This window comes from Octopus bimaculoides, chromosome 2 (assembly GCF_046866305.1).
Source record: "Octopus bimaculoides isolate indiv1 chromosome 2, ASM4686630v1, whole genome shotgun sequence".
Lineage (NCBI taxonomy): Eukaryota > Metazoa > Mollusca > Cephalopoda > Octopoda > Octopodidae > Octopus > Octopus bimaculoides.
In genome coordinates this window covers 125,258,455-125,277,886 of record NC_142929.1, presented here as the reverse complement: position 1 = coordinate 125,277,886, position 19,432 = coordinate 125,258,455, and the positions used below count along the sequence as shown (strand labels likewise).

General features: G+C 33.5%; 1 protein-coding gene across 2 annotated transcripts in view; it reads right to left on the bottom strand.

Annotated features, from left to right (window-relative positions):
* The window catches only part of LOC106871048 (hemicentin-1), a 354,534-nt gene that overhangs the window by 134,502 nt on the left and 200,600 nt on the right, over positions 1 to 19,432 (bottom strand). For both annotated transcript variants that reach the window (XM_052965571.2, XM_014917317.3), the window contains exons 11-19: positions 18,652 to 18,918; positions 16,235 to 16,359; positions 15,362 to 15,506; positions 14,454 to 14,636; positions 12,551 to 12,646; positions 10,589 to 10,852; positions 7,197 to 7,472; positions 5,552 to 5,824; positions 683 to 961 (exon numbers count right to left, since the gene is read on the bottom strand). In XM_052965571.2, the coding sequence (XP_052821531.2) occupies positions 683 to 961; positions 5,552 to 5,824; positions 7,197 to 7,472; positions 10,589 to 10,852; positions 12,551 to 12,646; positions 14,454 to 14,636; positions 15,362 to 15,506; positions 16,235 to 16,359; positions 18,652 to 18,918 (1,908 nt within the window). The remainder of the gene's footprint in view (positions 1 to 682; positions 962 to 5,551; positions 5,825 to 7,196; positions 7,473 to 10,588; positions 10,853 to 12,550; positions 12,647 to 14,453; positions 14,637 to 15,361; positions 15,507 to 16,234; positions 16,360 to 18,651; positions 18,919 to 19,432) is intronic.

The following is a 19,432-nucleotide window of genomic DNA, read 5'->3' as shown; positions in this document are numbered from 1 at the left end:
TTTTCATCAACCAGATCGACCTCAGTATTTTAAGCCTGATACTTTTTCTATCAATCTCTTTTACCAAACTGCAAAGTTACAGGCTTTAAACGAACCAACACTGGTTGTTGAGCAGTGATGGAGGACAAATACAGGCACAAAGACACACACACACACACACACACACACGTATATATATATATATATATATATATACAACATGCTTCTTTCAGTTTCTGTCTATCAAATCCACTTGTAAAGCTTTGGCTGGCTCAAGGCTGTAGTAGAAGACACCCAAGTTTCCACACAGTGGGACTGAACCCAGACCATGTGGTTGGGAAACAAACATCTTACCACACAGCCATGATGGTGCCAATATACAATTTGCAATATAAAGATATTTTTTTTAATACATAACCACCTTTCAGTATAATTTCTACTTAATGGATTTTCTATAACCTGAAAATTAGTCTATAAATATTAAAAATCTACATTCATTTGTTCCTCAAGACTAAAACTTTATGGGCAACTATTTCTCAGAGTGTGTTTGGTATATTTTATTTCTTTAGCACTGCTTTTTTGTGGATGCTGCTTCTTCTCTTCTGATGAGTTATGCCTCAACTATAATTACTACATCAATGATAATAACAATATTGTGTGTGTGTGTGTGTGTGTAAATACAATAATTGAACAAATAACTTACTGAATATTTCCAAGACAAAACGTTTTGAAGCCCTTCCTGCGGGGTTTTCAGCAGTGCATGTATACGTGCCAGCATCTTCTAGTCGAACTGAATGGATTTTTAGAGTATTATTTGGTGTTATTGCCATATGTGTTTTGTCATATGTACTCTTTAACTGACCATCTTTCCTCCATTCCACTTCAGGAAGAGGTGCACCTATAACTTCACACCTAAGCTCCACTCTTTCACCTATAACTGTATTTAATTTCTCAACATCAGGTCTGAGGACTCGTGGTGGTTCTGAAAAAAAGCAATTGGAAAAAATGTTATTATTATTCAATAGAAATTTGAGTAAGAATTTGTAATTAGATAAGAACACAGGAAATCCAAATGAAGACAACTTAAAAATCTCAGCTCAACATTGCCAATGAAAGCACCTGTGTAGCTGCTTGACCTGCTAAAAATATCAATAAAATCTCCTTTAAATCACTTCCTACCACCAGGAAAGAACATATTAAATAATTTAGTCCTAGATAACTTCTAAAAGAAAAGGATGTTCATGGATGGAATGTCTTTCATTACAGGTCTGCTCATTTAGAGCTAACTTTCGGTTGAACAACAACAGTAACACCATCAACAGGTTCCAGCTGCTTTTATTTCCTTCTTCATTTTTCAAAGAACAGACAATGGTTGATTTAATTGGTTCCTTTAAATTAGACAAAACATTGGCTGTAACATTGATGAGCTAATGAGGTAACCTCTATACTGTTGCTCATTCATCATTTTGCCTGGCATGCTAATGATTCTGTTAGCTATCCACCTTCTTAAAAATAGTAATAATAATAATAATAATAATACTTTCTGCTATAGATACAAGGCCTGAAATTTGTGGGAATGGAACTAGTTGATTACATTGACCACAGTGTTTCACTGGCACTTAATTTATCGACTCCAAAAAGATGAAAAGCAAAGTTGACCTTGGTGGAATTTGAACTGAGAATGTAGCGATGAACAAAATACTGCTAAGCATTTCATCCAGTGTGCTAATGATTCTGCCAGCTCACTGCCTTAGTAGTAGTAGTAATAATAATAATAACAATAATAACAACAATGATAATAATCATAATAATAATAAATGCTCGGATGCAGTACCAGGCAGTGACTCTCATGGCTTCTGATCTTAATTGATTGAAAGTGTTATCAATTAAGATAACACTTCCATTGTTTTGTCTTGGTATAAAAGATGGGATACAGCAAATATTCTGCACAATAGCACGGATTTGCTTGTCAGATGTTTGACCTTAACCAGTTGAGCATGTCCTTTGGTGGCTGATGATATGTGCATCTCTGATCATGAGCAGAAGTAGTGGGGGAGCATGATAGCCATGTGTTGAGAGGAATTCTTTGGGGTTTGAATAATTCACTTTTGCTCAAGAACACAGCACACCACTGGGAATTGTACTCATGACTTTACGATCGTGGGCCGAATACCTCTAACTACTGAGCTATGCACCTTCAGTCCCTTAACCATAGAGAAAAGGAGTGAAGTGATAGAGACAGAGAAAGAAAAGCCTCAGTCATTTAAAATAACAATTAGACTGAAATACAATTGATCTTTTCTAGCTTCTTTACTTTTAACAATGAAAAAGAGGGAAAAATATTTAGTAATGAAGAGAGGGAAAGTCTTTCAGGTGTTTATGTTTTCATTCTGGGAGTTCTAGAAGGATCGAGTGTTAATTCTCTCTTCTTTCCCCCCCCCCCCCTTCCACCAGTACTTATTCGCCTTCTTTGATAGTTCTTTGTGTCTTTTAGTTGGCGGGAAAGACCATTTTTTTTCCCAGGCATGTTGAACATTTTCTCTACAAACTACAAACATGCCCCACTCCCTTCCTTTTTGATTTATTTCATACAAAAACTAATGCAAATTTCGAATGGTGTGTAGCTGTGACAAGAGCCCAGAAAAATGGGTAATACTCCCTACAAAGTGGGTGGTGGAGAAAAGTTGCTAGCAGGTGGCTACATGAAATTCAACTCAATACTTTAAAGAGTGCCTTCTACTATAGCCTTGAGCTGATTAAAGCCTCGTGAATGCATTTGGTAAACAGGAACTGAATGAAGCCCGTCATATATAAATATATACAGGAGTTGGACAAAATAATGGAAACACCTTAAAATTTCAAACAAATTTATTTTAATATGGGGTAGGACCACATTTGGCAGTAATTACAGCTTGAATTCTCCAAGGTATGACTTATACAAAGTCTGAATTGTTTCCAAAGGAATTTTGTCCATTCTTCACCTAAAATAGTCTCCAGTTCTTGTAGTGATAATGGTGGAGGATATCGACTCATTTGTTTTTCTAAAATGCACCATAAATACATTATTTACAATTGACGGATATTTGTCCTCGTCTTGTTTGTTGTCAACACAACGTTTTGGCTGATATACCCTCCAGCCTTCATCAGGTGTCTTGGGGAAATTTCGAACCTGGATTATGATTCCTAAGGTATTTTTCGATATTGTTATTATTATTATTATTATTATTATTATTATACAGGTCATTGCCTGGAATTGAACTCAGAATCTTGGGGTTAGTAGCCCACGCTCTTAACCACTACACCATAAATGTTCGATAATATTGAGATCTGGGGACTGTGGTGGCCAGATAAGATGTTTAACTTCAGTAGAATGTTCCTCGTGCCATTCAGTAACAACTTTAGCTGTGTGAATTGCTGCATTATCATCCTGAAAGATTGCATTTCCCTCCGGAAACAGTTCCACAACTATAGGATGAATCTGATCAGATAAAATGCTTAAATAGTCTTGACTATTAATTCTGCCATGAATGGAAGCCATTAGGCCGGCAGATTTCCAAGATATAGCCCCACCCAGATCATCACAGATCCTCCTCCATGTTTAACAGTTGGAAGAAGGCAGTCTGGGTCAAATGCTTCTTTTGGCTGTCTCCACACGTATACTCGGCCAGTGGTCGGAAATAAGGTGAAGGATGACTCGTCTGGGAAAATAATATTCTTCCACTGCTCTAGGGACCAATTCTGTAGGTTTTTACTCCATTCTAAATGCTTTGCAACGTTTGTTTTTGAAAGTAGTGGTTTTCTGATTGCAGTCCTCCCATGAAATCTGGCTTTGTGCAGCTCCTGGCAAACAGTTTTTGTGGAAACTGGGTTCTCGAGGTGGTCATTAAACTCTGCAATAATTTTGAGAGCTGTACTTTTGTGATCCTTTCTAACAATTCACATAAGAGTCTGAAGGTCCCTATTTGAAAGTTTTGGTTTTCTTCCGGAGTTTTGTTTCAATGAGGAGGTTCTTCCCTCTTTCTCAAAGGTTGTCATTACTTTTGAGACAGTACTTCTTGATACACCAAACATTTCAGCTGTTTTCATTATGCTAGCGCCTGCGATACGAGCACCAACAATTTGACTTCCTTGAAAGTCCAATAGATCTGTCATGTTAATGAATTTTAATTACCTTTCTCTGATGATATCTGAAAAGAAACAGCAATTTTACCAAAACATATTAAGCAACACTAATAATAAATAAAAAAAACAAAAATAAACAAGCTTTTGATGGTTTTATAGATATTTCAAAATTATGATGCTATGATGCTAGGTATTTCCATTATTTTGTCCAATGCCTGTATATATATATATATATATATATATATATATATATATATATATATATATGCATATGTGGGCACAAGATGTCACGAAACATGTATAACAAAAAAGTACAAAGCACAAGTACATGAAACATGAACTATTCTTTCAAACAATGAAAGACACAAATGGAAAACAAAACAAACAACATAAAGAACGACTCTTCATCAGTTGTTGGCTGTTTTTTCTAGTCTCGTATTTCGAGCATTGAACAACAATATATGCTTTCAATAAAACAGTTGCTCCTGCAAAGCAAATTAAATAAAATTTGGAATTTTGCGGAGGGTCAAAATTGGTAGCACAAACAGGACAGTGAAAGCAAACAGGAAGGGCTGCTAAGCCTAAATGAGGTTGTGATGGCAAATGCATAAACCAAGCTAGGACAGGAGACAAACAAGAATACATCTTCCTTGTCCAGCTACAATGGAGAGAAAGAAAGATGGTCAATGGTCACTTAGGAGCAGCATGAACAAGGGAGGCAGAGTGAGGTAGAGAAATTGACATTAATATATATATATACTTATGTGTGTGTATGTTCGTACTACTAAACCAAGAAGGCTTTTGAATATGTATGATGTATTTTAAGGCTAAATAGTAATTCTGATTACGCTTGCGTAACTGAGATATTTTGGTTGGGTTATATAGTTATCAGTTTTACACTTATTTCTATATTCTGTAAGTGTCACAGTATAGAAACATTTCTCATGGCACCAGCATACAATTTACAGATGCTTACATTTTTATGGAGATGTACTTGCATAGCAAGTGACCTGATCTGAAATCGTGTGCAGATACAAAAGCAATTCCAGTGGGAAGGTGTTTATAAACCATTTAAAAACACACAAAAGCCATTAGATCCACTTCAATGTTTAAATTTAATTTGTCAAAATATTTTTGTTGCTTTGAAACCGTGACCTGTTCACTGATAAAATTCTGTGCTGGTGACATGTAAAAGGCACCTGGTACACTTTGTGGAGTGGTTGGCATTAGGAAGGGCATTCAGCCATGGAAACCAAGCCAAAACAGACTGGGGCCTACTGCAGCTCTCTAGCTTACAAGTTCTTGTCTAATGCCAGCATGGAAAACAGACATCAAATGATGGTGATGATGCTGCTGCTGCTGATGATGATGATGACAATAATGGTGGTATCATTTTATTTACATTTAATGTAACATTAATATTAGTTGAAATAGGAAAGAGAATACATACCTAGCACAATTACTATGGTCATTTTTGACATGCTTCCAGCACTATTCCTTGCAATACATTCATAAATAGCTTGATCTGTTAACTTGGCACGAAATATTTGAAGACCTTCGGAATTTATTTCATAATCATCAGATTTTTCTGAGAACTCTTTGAAATTTTTTTTCCATGTAATTTCTGGTTTTGGAATGCCTTTTGCCTTACAGTGCAGAAAAACTGGATTGTTTACCAAAACTGTTAACTCTTCTTCAGTGCCATCAACTATTTCTGGCAACACTAGTAACATAGAAATTAAATATTGCATAATTAAAATTAATGAAAATAATAATTCTGTTTTCATCAGTGATATTGGACACATTATGAATGAATAATAATTTCATCACCAGTGACTAGAATTTTATGAACTTCATAATTATTAAAAAAATTTATGCATCTTTTTACTTTATAATTCTTTAATTTCAAATTCAAATTTCTAATCCCACCAAATATTATGAAGAAATGATTATCTACCTTGTAATAGTTGCAACCATGAGGGGAACCACATCAGTTTGATATTTTAATGAAATATTTGTTTCTTTGCCTTGCAGAACTTGATGTTAGTAATACCATTTCTAACTTTAACTGACCCACGTTATTTACTGGTACTTATTTAATTAAAATGTATTTAGAAATAATTTGTATTTAGAATGTATAAGAACATATAACTAAATACTGCAAGGCATTTTATCTGCCACTCTACCAATTCTACCATTCATCTCTTATTTGTCTCTTCTTTGGTGTTTGTAATATACCAGTTCATCAAGTGATACATGGCAAGATCTATAACCATATGTAAGGTAGAGCCTCCACTTTCTACACATGCACACACAGCTTATTCAACTGGAAACTTAGAGATCAGGATCAATGTAGAAGAGATAGTGATATGGTCATCAATGAAAAGTAAGTTCCACATCATGGAATTATGTTACAGCAAAATTTTCCAAAATACAAGGTTTCCATATCACAAGAGATGCCCACAGTTTCAAATATTGCTATCTAACAATGACAGTGGCTGGAAAAAGTCCAACATTCCATAATAATTTCCAAAATCCTTATTAAATTTTTTATTACCATATACAACATCTTTATTTTAATTCATTTTGAAAATAATGAAGATTTTAATAAACTTCGTCACAATTAAGATAGTTTGGACATAAATTGGTTTCAAATTTTGCCATAAGGCCAACAATTTTGGTAGGAATGAGTGTAAGTAAGTTGATTACACTGATCCTGGTGTATAACTGGTACTTATTTTATCAACCCCCAAAAGTATGAAAGGCAAAGTCAATCTTGACAGTATTTGAACTCAGAATGTAAAGATGGACAAAATTCCAGTAAGCATTTTGCCCAGCATGCTAACAATTCTGCCTGCTCACTGCCTTACTATTTGGGCATAAATTAAGATGCAATTTTGATGATGTGTTTTAATTTAGATAATTTAAAAACAAAATATTGTATCATAGAGCCAGGAATAATCTCAGGTATGTTAGCATAAAAAAAGTTAAACAAATAACAGCTCTTGATGACACTTTTTTCATATTTGATTGTAAATTAATTGCATATGGAAACAAACCTAATGCGGTAAAAATTGTAAACATTACCAACTTACTTTGGACAAAAACATTATAATGTCTCTCAATGTAGCCAGCATTATTGGAAGCTGTACACTTGTAAGTAGCAGTGTCTTTAATATTAACATTGTACAGATGAAGATTACCAGTCCCAGTGATGTAATAATGAGTATCTGTTGGAGAAATTTGTCTATCATCTTTATACCAAATGTTGATTGGTCTAGGTGTGCCTTCTGTTTGGCATGATAAAATAAGTTCAGAGCCTCGAATAGCAGTATAATTTTCTGGTACATTTGCAGTAAAAACTGGAGGAGCTGAAAAAAAAAAAAAAAAAAAGATAAAAATATTCATTAAATACAATAATTCAAATTGATATTTGAGGAAGTTTATTTCTTATTTCAATGTAGACATAATGTTTCTGAAAGATAAATTACAAAATGTATGAGAGTTTCACCTATACTTTCTTATAGTAATTTGCTTTAGAAATGATAACTGTCTTGTAAAAATATATATTCCAATTATTTTGAAGTTGAACATCTCAAATATTTTAAAGAAATTGTTTTGAAGTTAAGGGCATTTGAATGTTACATTTTTAAATCTTAATTTTTATGGTAAAACTAAGAATATGAAATGTGTGCAATAAAATAATTACAATTTGTAAAGAAAAACAAAGTTGGCTAAATGATGTATTCTTTAGAAGTGTGTGACAGCAAAACATATATTTGTAAATTCTGGAAACTTCTTTGTGTCGGAAAAAAATAATGAGACAGTCCATTATTATTATTATTATTATTATTATTATTGAATGAGAGAGCAATTGATGCCATCAAAGTGACACTGAGTTACAAATATATGAAGCCCAATATACCCATCATGACTACCCGTCTAAAAAGCCAAGTTGACCTCAGCAGGATTTGAACTCAGAACATAAAGAGTCAGAATATATACGACAAGACATTATATCTGAAGTTCTAGTAATCCTGCTAATCCATTGCATTAATGATATCTCTGACTTATTTCAATCATTGGACTATGGCCATGCTGGAACACTGCCGTGAAGGGTTTAGCCAAATAAATCAAACCTAGTATTTACTTTAAGTAAGGTGCTTACTCTATTGGTTCCTTTTGCTGTACGACTAGGTTACCAGTATATAAACAAACCAACAATGGTTGTCATGCAGTGGAGGGAGGACAAACACAGATAGACAGATAGGAAGACAGACAGATGTATGTATGTACATACATATTCTTTTATTATTCTATTTGTTTCAGTCATTTGACTGTGGCCATGCTAGAGCACCACCTTTAGTCAAGCAAATCGACCCCAGGACTTATTCTTTGTAAGCCTAGTACTTATTCTATCAGTCTCTCTTGCTGAACTACTAGGTGATGGGGACGTAAACACACCAGCATCAGCTGTCAAGCGATGTTGGGGGGGGGGGCAAGCATATATATATATATATATATATATATATATATATAACAGGCTTTCAGTTTCCATTTACCAAATTCACTCACAAGGCTTTGGTTGACCTGAGGCTATAGTAGAAGACACTTGCCCAAGGTGCCACACAGTGGGACTGATCCCGGAACCATGTGGTTGGTAAGGAAGCTACTTACCACACAGCCACTCCTGCGCCATAGGTTATTAATTGTATCACTATTTTTATATGCAGCATACATCATTGCATGTACACATACATACATGCATACATAATAATATGCATAACATAACATAACATACATACATACATACATACATACATACATACATACATACATACACTGTTTCCCTCAACCAAATTAATCCAAGAGACATTGGTTGACTTGGAGTTATAGTAGTGGAGCTCAAAGTGCCATGCAATGGGTCTGAATGTGAAACTGCATTACTGAAAAGCAAGCTTCTTAACCAAGCACCCAAGCAGGTCACATAACTAATCATAAGAAAAAATAAAACACAAACAAAACTATAAACTTGTAAACTAATTAGATCAAACATAATCTTGGGGTGACATTAATAAATGCAAGATGAAAAAACTAAAGATGAAAGAATGTAAACAGAGTTTTCCGGAAATTAATATAGAGTTTCAAGTAAATGACAAAATAACATTAAAATAAAAATTATTAAATTAGATATGAACACAAAATAGTGCAGTTGGCAGTAATAAAATATTGCTAGATTTAAAGTTATTATTGATGGGTTTTATATTTTATAAAACTATTTATTATATGACAGTAACACTGCCTGACATATCATTGAGAAAACAGCCACCCAGAAGTTCTCATTTATCATAAGCTAACACAAAAAAAAAAGTATTTCTACAGCATGACTAATATGTATATCTGTCAGTCTGTTTATCTATCTATCTAACATCATCATCATCATCTAATATATGATGATGATGATGGTGACGATGATATTTATATATATGAAATATATATATACTTATATATATATATATATGCGGACGTTAAACGATGATGATGATATATATATATATATATATATATATATATATATATATATATATATATATATAAGAAACCTCTGATCAACACACACATACACACTCACGTATTAAATACACATTTAATATACTTCAAACAGAAGTGCAATTTGGTACAAGTTGCTATTGTGGAGAAGACAAGAATATAGGTTAAACTGACAATATTAGAAGTTCAGTTGTGTGTGAAACAGTAAGTGTATATTTTCCTGAGAAGGGAGATAAGACATCATATTATGACAGAGCCTTTAGAGCTACACCTAAGATATTTTAACTGGTAGCCCTGTACTTGATAATTTATGAGAACAACTGTTTCTTTTCAACATCTTGATTAAGTTATAAACGAACTCATTCTTTATAACAAAGAACTCCTTTTGTTTTAAAATTAGGGAGCCTTGGCCAAATACGTTCTACTATAACTCTGATCCGACCAAAGTTTGATGAGTAAATTTTTTAGATGGAAACTGAAAGAAACCCATACATCCCCACTCCACACACACATGCACACACACACACACACACACACACACACACACACGCACACACACACACACGCACACACACACACACGCACACACACACACACGCACACACACACACACGCACACACACACACACGCACACACACACACACACATACACAAACACACACATGTATCATCATCATTTAACATCTGTTTTCCATGCTGGCATGGGTTGGACGGTTTGACTGAAAACTGGTAAGTTGGAGAGCTGCACCAGGTTCCAGCCATAGCAACCATGCCAAAACAGACAATTGGAGCCTGGACAGCTCCACAGCTGGCCAGCTCCTGTCAGACTGTCCAGCCCATGCCAGCAAGGAAAAGGGACATTAAACGGTGATGATGCTGACGATGATGATGATTCACATGTTAAATTCATTATTTGTGAAGTAAAATCATACTTACAATGTACATCAACTTTGTAGAAAAAGGTAGTGTTGCCACCAATATTTGAGGCTAAACACACATATTCACCATCATCGTCTACTGTAACATTCCTTATTTTTAAAACTGAACTTAGTCCTTGTTGTGTACTTTCCAACAGTTCACCATTTCTCAGCCAAATAATGGATGGACTTGGTTTTCCTAAGATCACGTCACACTGGAGTTGAATATCGTCACCAATTTTTACTTTGTTGATTGGGCTGGCATAAGCAATAACTGGTTTTACTGTCAAATAGAATCAGAGAATATTTAATTTTATTAAACATGCATGTGGATAAAATATATGAGTTTATCAATAAAGATTACATTAAAATGTGTTTTATGACAAAAAGGACCATCACTTAGTTTTATTCTTTAACCTATAAATGTAGCCTTACATTTGCTATTGTTTTCTTTTTGACTGGTTGCTGCTTGTGTTATTATTATTATTATTATTATTATTATTATTATTATTAATAAGGTGGTGAGCTGTTGGAATCATTAGCAAGCCAGACAAAATGCTAGACATCCACCTTTACATTCTAAATTTAAATTTCGCTGAGCTCAACTTTATCTTTCATCCTTTTGAAAGAACCAGTTGAACACTGGGGTCAATGTAATCAACTAGCCCCACTCTCCAAAATTTCATGCCTTGCACCTATAGTGAAAAGGATTATTATTGTTGTTGTTTTTGTTGTTGTCGTTGTTATTGTTGTTGTTATTATTACCTCCGCCTTGGCGAAGGTGGAGGTATTGTTTCCAGTCATGTTTGTTTGTTTGTTTGTCCGTGGACAAGATATCTCAAGAACCGCCAGATGGATTTGGATGAAACTTTCAGGGATGTTTGGCCTCATAACTGGCATGAACTGATTAGATTTTGGGATCGATCCAGTACTGGACAACGATTCTGGATTATTTTTTATATTTTCTTTACTTTACATGTATATGTAAAGTTTCACATAGTTCTCTTGTTATTATTAATTTCTTTTTGATGGGAGTGTAAGTTATAACTTTCTGTTTTTTTCTTTCTCTAATGCATAAGATATAATAGAGAACTTGGTGGTTTCTTTTTGAATGATAAGACAAGGAAGAAAACCAGAAAACTGTTATGTTTACTGTTTGGCAGCAACTACTTAAACAGTACTTATAAAACATTTCCCTTTCCTGGTCAGACTCATGGTGTTATTGTGTCTTTAACCCTTTTGTTACCAACCTGGCTGAAACCGGCTCTGGCTCTGAGTACAAATGTCTTGTTTTCATAAGTTTTGAATTAAAATCTTCCACCAAACCTTAGTTACAATTTATTTATGTTCCTAACACTAGCTGAATGATAACTAAGTTATTTTACTAATTTTTTTGTTATATTTAAAGTAATTGAAAGAAATACAGAGCATCTCAAAATAAATTCAGTAACGAAAGGGTTAAATACTCAGTACAAATTCCTATTCTAGAGAGAACAAGAATATGGGTTAAACTGACAACAGTGAAGAGCAAATTGAGAAAAGTTCATTTAGAGCAGTGTGAATATATTTTTCTTTGAAAGATAAGACATCATATATTATGACAAAACTTTCAGAGCTACATCAAAGCTACCAAGTAGTTATACCAGGTAACTGATGAGAGTAACTGTCTCTTTTCAACATTCTGATAAAGTTATGTAGAAGCTCATTCTTTATAATAAAGAATTCTTTTTGCTTCAAAAAACTCTGCAGTCATTTCTCTCTTGCCATAAAAAAAAAGAAAAAAATGTTGTTCAGTTCTCTTGGTTTCACCTGAAGCCATGCTTTTCCACCACTGCCTACCTCCTGCAATTATTAACCAAATAATCAAGAACTATTAATCCCTTTAATTATTTAGGCTACAGACATTACTATGAAAACGAAAGAAAACCAAAAACAAAAAAAAAAACTTTAAAATATATTAATATAGAAATGGTATGCTTGCCAATGCCAGTGATAGATAAAGATGCAGAAGATTCTGCAAGTCCAAACTGGTTCTGAGCACTGCAGGTGTATATTCCTTGGTCTTCAACAATGGCTCCTAAGAAAGAAATGAGAATCATAGAATAATTTAGAGAAAAGTTTTAAAAAAAGTTATATAGAGACATGAAGATATCAAGAAACCATTTAGAAATCTTTATCTTGTAAATTTTTTTAAATATTGTATATTGTAAAATAATTGAATATTGATAGCTTATCTGATTCTTTAAAGTATCTTCTTAAAACTATTACTTTGTTAGTATTTGAACCCAGAAATAAGAGCCAGGCAGAGCAATGTGAATAAGAAGTTCATCGCACAGATTTTGAGTTTGGTTATACATGGGGGGAGAGTAAATCACTATTCTGTGAGTGAAATTTGGTAGACACTGCACAGAAGCCACCCAGGTAGGATATAATATTCAGGCAGATACTGAATTTCTCTGAATAAAATACCAAGGATGGTACTGAATTTCTCGGAAATTCATCAAAATTAAGTATTCTATAAGTAACCACTCACTGCCTAGCCAAGAACATTTGCTAACTTCAACAAACAAACACTGCTGCTGCTGCTACTGAATTTTACCCAAGCAAACAATTGAGAGGAACATCTCACAGGGGGATGTCATGGTTTACTGGTACTACTGTCAAGCCTAATTTAAACAAATAGTGAAGGAAAATTCTTCTTCAGAAAATGTCATACTTATATACCCTGATGGGATGATTCTCATCATGCATAAATCACTGCATATGAATATGCAACAATATGCTGTTGGTGCAATTGAAACATGTGTTGGACTATCATTATGAATAAATTAACTGGAAATAAGCATAAAGCTTGCATGATCAAATTCTTCATTGTCATTCTCCTTATATATATATATATATATATATATATATATATATATATATATATATATATATATATATATATATATATATATATATATATATATATATATATATATATATTTATATATATATATAGATAGATAGACAGACAGATATTTATTCAAGTATGAAATAGAAGCAGTACTAGTGTAATAAACATTATCAACCACATACACTTAATGTACATGCTTCGTATATTTGCTGGTAGGCTGTGATTTGTCATGGTGGAGAATACTCTCTCAAAGAGCCAGGTGTTAAACACCTGAAAGTTGTGGACAAGAGAGATAACTTTCCTTTAATCCCATTGATGAGTAATGGACATCGATGTTTCACCCTTTCTGTGGTTTATCAACATCAGATCTTGTTTGGGTACATGATGTTGATAAGCCACAAAAATGGTAGAACATTGATGTCCACCACTCCCCAATGGGATTAAAGGAGAGTTATCTCACTTGTCCATAACTTTCAGGTGTTTTAACACCTGGCTCTTTGAGAGAGAGTATTCTCCACCATGACAAATCACAGCCTACTGGCAAATACATGGAGCTTATATTCTGTCCCTCCATTCTCCCAGTAATAATAACTTACTCTCCCAACTCCCTGCCATGCTCCTTCTTCTGCTCTCTTATTCTGTTACTTTCTTCTCTACCACCTTACCACAACTATATCTCTGTTCCTCTCATTTTACCCTCCCTCATTATCCTGCCTAGAATCATTGCACACTCTCTCTTCTGTGCTCCCTCAGTTATAGGGGCTACTTTAGGCCTCTATCACTGAGGAAGGACTTGCAAGTTATGGAGGTTTGGGAAATTACAACATAATCTTCACAAGTGCTTTTGCCACGAAAAACAGCCGGATATAAAGATATACTGAACATCAATCTCAGGGGAAATCCCAACCTGGCTGGCCCCCATCCGCTGTCCTGCCATGGAATGAAATAACATATTAAAAAAAAAAATTATTATTTTTAATTGCCATACCTATTATAAAAATACTTCCTGATGGCGAGTGCCTAAATCTTCCATCAAAACTAACTGGTTGGTCATCAGCCCTTGTCCATAAAATTGTTGGCTTTGGTAGACCTGTGGCTTCACATGGTATAGTGACATTTTTCTCAATTTCTGCTGTCATATCTATAGGACGCTGGGTGAAAGTTGGTTTTGCTACACGTTTCAGAGAAATTAAAATATTGGTATTTCATTTATATATTTCTTAAGAGAAATGAAAATCAAATATGTAGTTAGGGATGAGGACACAACCAACATGATGAAGAATAACAAAGATAAACCCTTGGTTTCTTTACTTTATGTATGATGCCAATCTATAATTTAAAACCTGATTTTAAAGAGTGTTTCTTTCATCACTTGACACACATGACCAATGAAGGTTTAAAATTTTAATAAATTTTAAAATGAAACAGAAATATACCACTGCATATATTTTTAAATAAATTCCTTTTATTTCCTTTAGAGATTTCTGCATATTTCCTGATCAGTTCCCTACAGGCTTACAGAAATCAAAGAGCTGAAAGATTAAGACCACATGCTGGAAGTATGTATAATATAATAACCTGGAAATTAAGTTTATAGCTAATAAATATTAGAGTAAATTAGAAAATCTATATAAAAGGACATGATTAACCCTTTAGCATACAAATTACTCTGTCAAATATAATACTAGTTTATTCACATTATTTTGAATTAATTGTGCATTACATCATGCATTATCTTATAGCTTTGAGATTTTGATGATGAGATTGTTTTCAGAAATAAAATAGGTCAGAGAGACTGAATGTGGCTGGCTTGAACATAAAACAGGTAGAATATTTGGTTTAAATGCTAAAGGGTTAATATAATCTTTATAAGGGAAAAAAACATTTTAAACTTACATCCAACTTGTAAAACAATTTGATCTGAATCTTCTCCAGCTTCATTAATAGCAACACAAGTGTAATTCCCTGCATCACTTTCTTGTGTTCCCATAATATTTAATTCACCATTTTCATTTATATTAATGTAAGGTAATCCCTCCAGCTAAAATTAAAGTAGAAATTTCTAAAACAATCTATTAACAAAAAAGCTGAAACATGTGTACAGATTATTTGGCTGATTATTTTAAAATTATTTTTGGTGTACACATTAAATTCAATTGAAATTAATTATGTTGAAAATTTTTACATATCATTTCATTCATTGTTTCACTTTTACGTTTTATTTTACTATTCTGATATGGATTTGGACAGAAACATACTGAAGTAGTATTTTATAGCTGAATGCTCTTCCTGTCACCAACACTTACTGGTTTCTTAAAGTAAGTTTTTTTTTATTCCACTCTAAGTTTACATAGAAGACAGAGCTACAGGATGCATTAATTATAGGAGACTTAAACATAACTTCACTCTTTTTGCTCAAATTGTATGAAGCAAAGATGCACTGAGGGCAAACATTCATGTGTACACAAGTGTGTGCAAACACACACACACACACATACACACACACACACAATGGGCTTCCATACATTTTCTCTACAATAGTTCCACTGACAAGGTACTGGTTAACCTGATGCTAAAATACAAGGCACTTTACCAAGGTACAACATAGTGGAATAAAACCCGAAACCATGTGGTTACAAACCCAACTTCATATTCACACAATCATCCCTGTGCCTACTGCTATGCCTACACATGAAAAAAACTCAAAACTAAATTATATACTCAATGGATGTTCTGTCCAAGTTAAAGACAATTTGTAACAAATTATACCTTAGTGCTTCCTCTGAACCATTTAATCTCTGGTCTTGGAATTCCTTCAGCTTTGCATGACATGGTTGAAGAATCTCCACTCGCAACTAATAATCTTTTGTTTGACCATACAATGTGTGGTGCCTCTAAAAGTATGAAGATAATGAATAATATGTAAACATTTTATAAAGAAGTATGAAGACAAGTCATTTTAAAATAGCACCATATTTTTCAATATCAGATTAATATTTGGCTTTCATTTCACCAGTTTCTGCAAATCCTTTATAAAGTTTCCAGTGGTTGTAGTTTATGTACAAGACCTAAAATTCTGAGAAATGCCAGTAGAGATATTATGTAAGGCTCTAAGACTATTTGATTCTATCTATTTCGATGTATATTTATTATTGTTTATCTAATTGTTTTATTTTATTTTCTTTTGTATATTTATTACAGTAATAAGTCGCAGATTAGTAGAATCAGTGACACTGCTGACTAAATGACTAGCAACGTCTAATCGTGCTCCTTTATGTTTTGACTTCAAATCTTATTGAGGGTGGGTTGATGTAGTCATCCTTACGTGGTTGATAAAGTAAGTATTAGTATAAGTTTTTTTTACATTTTGAAGAAGTGGTCTTCCACCACTTTCTCTCAGCATATTGGAAAATAGAAGTAGAAAAATCCTGATTAGTTGTTAAATAAAACCAGTTAATGTGCCTCTTAATCTCTAGCTGTTGGGAAAGACCTATGTGACTAAGTATATATATATAAATTGTATGTCATCATCATCATTTAATGTCCATTGTCCATGCTGACGTGGGGTGGATGGTTTGACCAGGGCTGGTATGCTGGAAGGCTGCACCAGACTCCAGACTGATTTGGCATGGTTTTCTATGGCTGGATGCCCTTCCTAATACCAACCACACCGAGAGTGTAATAGGTGCTTTTATGTACCAATGGCACAGGTGACATTTGCATGACACCGGTATCTGCCATGATTGTGATTTTGCTTGGCTTGATGGGTCTTCTTCTCAAGCACAACATAATACCAAACATCTTGGTCATTGCCTCCATGAGGCCCAACACTCAAAAGGAACTCAGCCATTTTGCCTCTGTATATATATATATATATATATATATATATATATACTTAAGTATGTATATATTTATATTAGTGGATCTATAAGTCAATGATGAGGAGTCAGTTTTCAAAAGTGGCCAAACTTTCCATTGACTCAAGTACCCTTAACATGCCTATGATTCCTTATCTTTATTTATAGACAAGTATATTGTATTTAGCATGTTAAGTCTGTGAACAATCTCCAAAGTCTTTAGTTGGTACCTCCCACAGATATTTACTCTATTAATGACAATATTAAGAATAATATAACAAACAGAGCAGCTAACAAACACTAATAACTAAGATAACATATGAAGTTTTCATTTCCTTTTCTGTTAAATAAAAATGGTTTACTTAACTGCATCATTCTATTAAAGCTAACTAATTCTTTAAATAATGTAAATGTCATATTTTCCTTTTCTTTACAGTGCACCAACATAACTCACATCATATAAGTTTTTCTACTTGGGTTGATCTAAGCAACTTTATTTTTTCTCCAAAATGTGTAACTTTATGCCTACATTAGGAATCATTATGATTTCTGAAGCAGTAGTATGATTTCATGGGAGATTAGTCCTCTCAAATGAGATGGGAATAGTAAATATAGCTCTTGGATAGTTCAAGGTCAGTTTTTGATGAGAGAAGTTGTAAGTTCTTCAAATATAGTCTTTACAATGAAGAACAGTTTGTTTGGTAATAAAAGACAGTAAGTACAAGTAAGTTGAGTTGGTATATTATAAAATGGGATATTTTATACAGAGAATCTTTCATAAGAATTGAACATTTAGTGTATTTTATTGATTAAATAACATTTTCAGTCTGGTGTTTAGTTAAACTATGTTTGGTAAGCTGACAACCACCTCAATATTTCAATATTTGTTAGGAAAGTTACTGATGTAATTAATTATAGAATGTTAATGATTTGGTTGAGTAGAAGGTTTTGATGATGACATTGATAAAGGAAAATAAAGAATCAGAAAATAGCAGTTTTGAAGAGTTATGAAATGAGGATTTACAAAATCTATGTTAAGATCAAGGAATTGGTTTCTGGCATAACAAATAAGTGGAATTAAGTCTGCAAGATTGTGTCCTGTTTTGTCAATTTTAAGCCATTGCCATGTGCAAAATATTTGGTTTACTTTCCCAAGGTTATCAATGGGTAAGAATCAGTGACTATTTAAACAAAAGTCAGTTTGATAAAAATTTGGTGCAACACAAAGATATTTCAATAAATAAGCAATCCTGTAATCAATAAGGTAAAATAAAAAATAATACATAATTCTACATTTTCCAAATCAATTGTTAGTGAAAGTTTTTTTACCAATATATCTAAGAGTTACATAAGCAGAGTGTCCTCCGGCGGCATTAACAGCTGAACATTCATAGTGGCCTGCATCACGTTGATTAAGATCTGATAAGGTAATATTTCCTTGATTCAGTCGTATTCTTCCACTTGGTATAAGCAATTTATCATCACGCAACCAATAGATGGTTGGTTTAGGGAAACCAGTTGAAAAACAACTAATTGTAACTGTTTGACCAACTGCAAAGTTTTTCACCTCTGGTATGACAGTCGCTTTTGGAGTTTCTGTCAAATAAATAAAGATATTTGAAATATTGAACATGTATCTAATAATGGTTTCAAATTTTGGTACAAGGCCAGCAGTCTTGAGGGGAAGGCATTAGTTGATTACGTTACCCCCAGTACTTGGCTGATACTTTATTTTGTTGACCTTGAAAGGATGAAAGGCAAAGTTGACCTCTGTGATATATGAACCCAAAACATAGAGTCGAAAGAAATACTGCTAAGCATTTTTTCCAACATTGATAATTATTCTGCCAGCTTGCCTCTTTAAAAAATGTATATGTAACAATACTACAGTTTTTATGTTGTTTATTTCTATGTGATGTTGATCTATATTCTTTATTATGTAATCAATTTTTATCTTTATCATGGCTTAGTCACAGGAGCAATGGCAGCATACATGATCCTTTAAAGGGACCACTAAGACTGGTAGGAAAATGAAGAAATTTATCCTCAGACTGGAGGCCTGGACTGAACGTTCACAAATGACCAAATTCTGCTAAAGGTATCTCAAGGG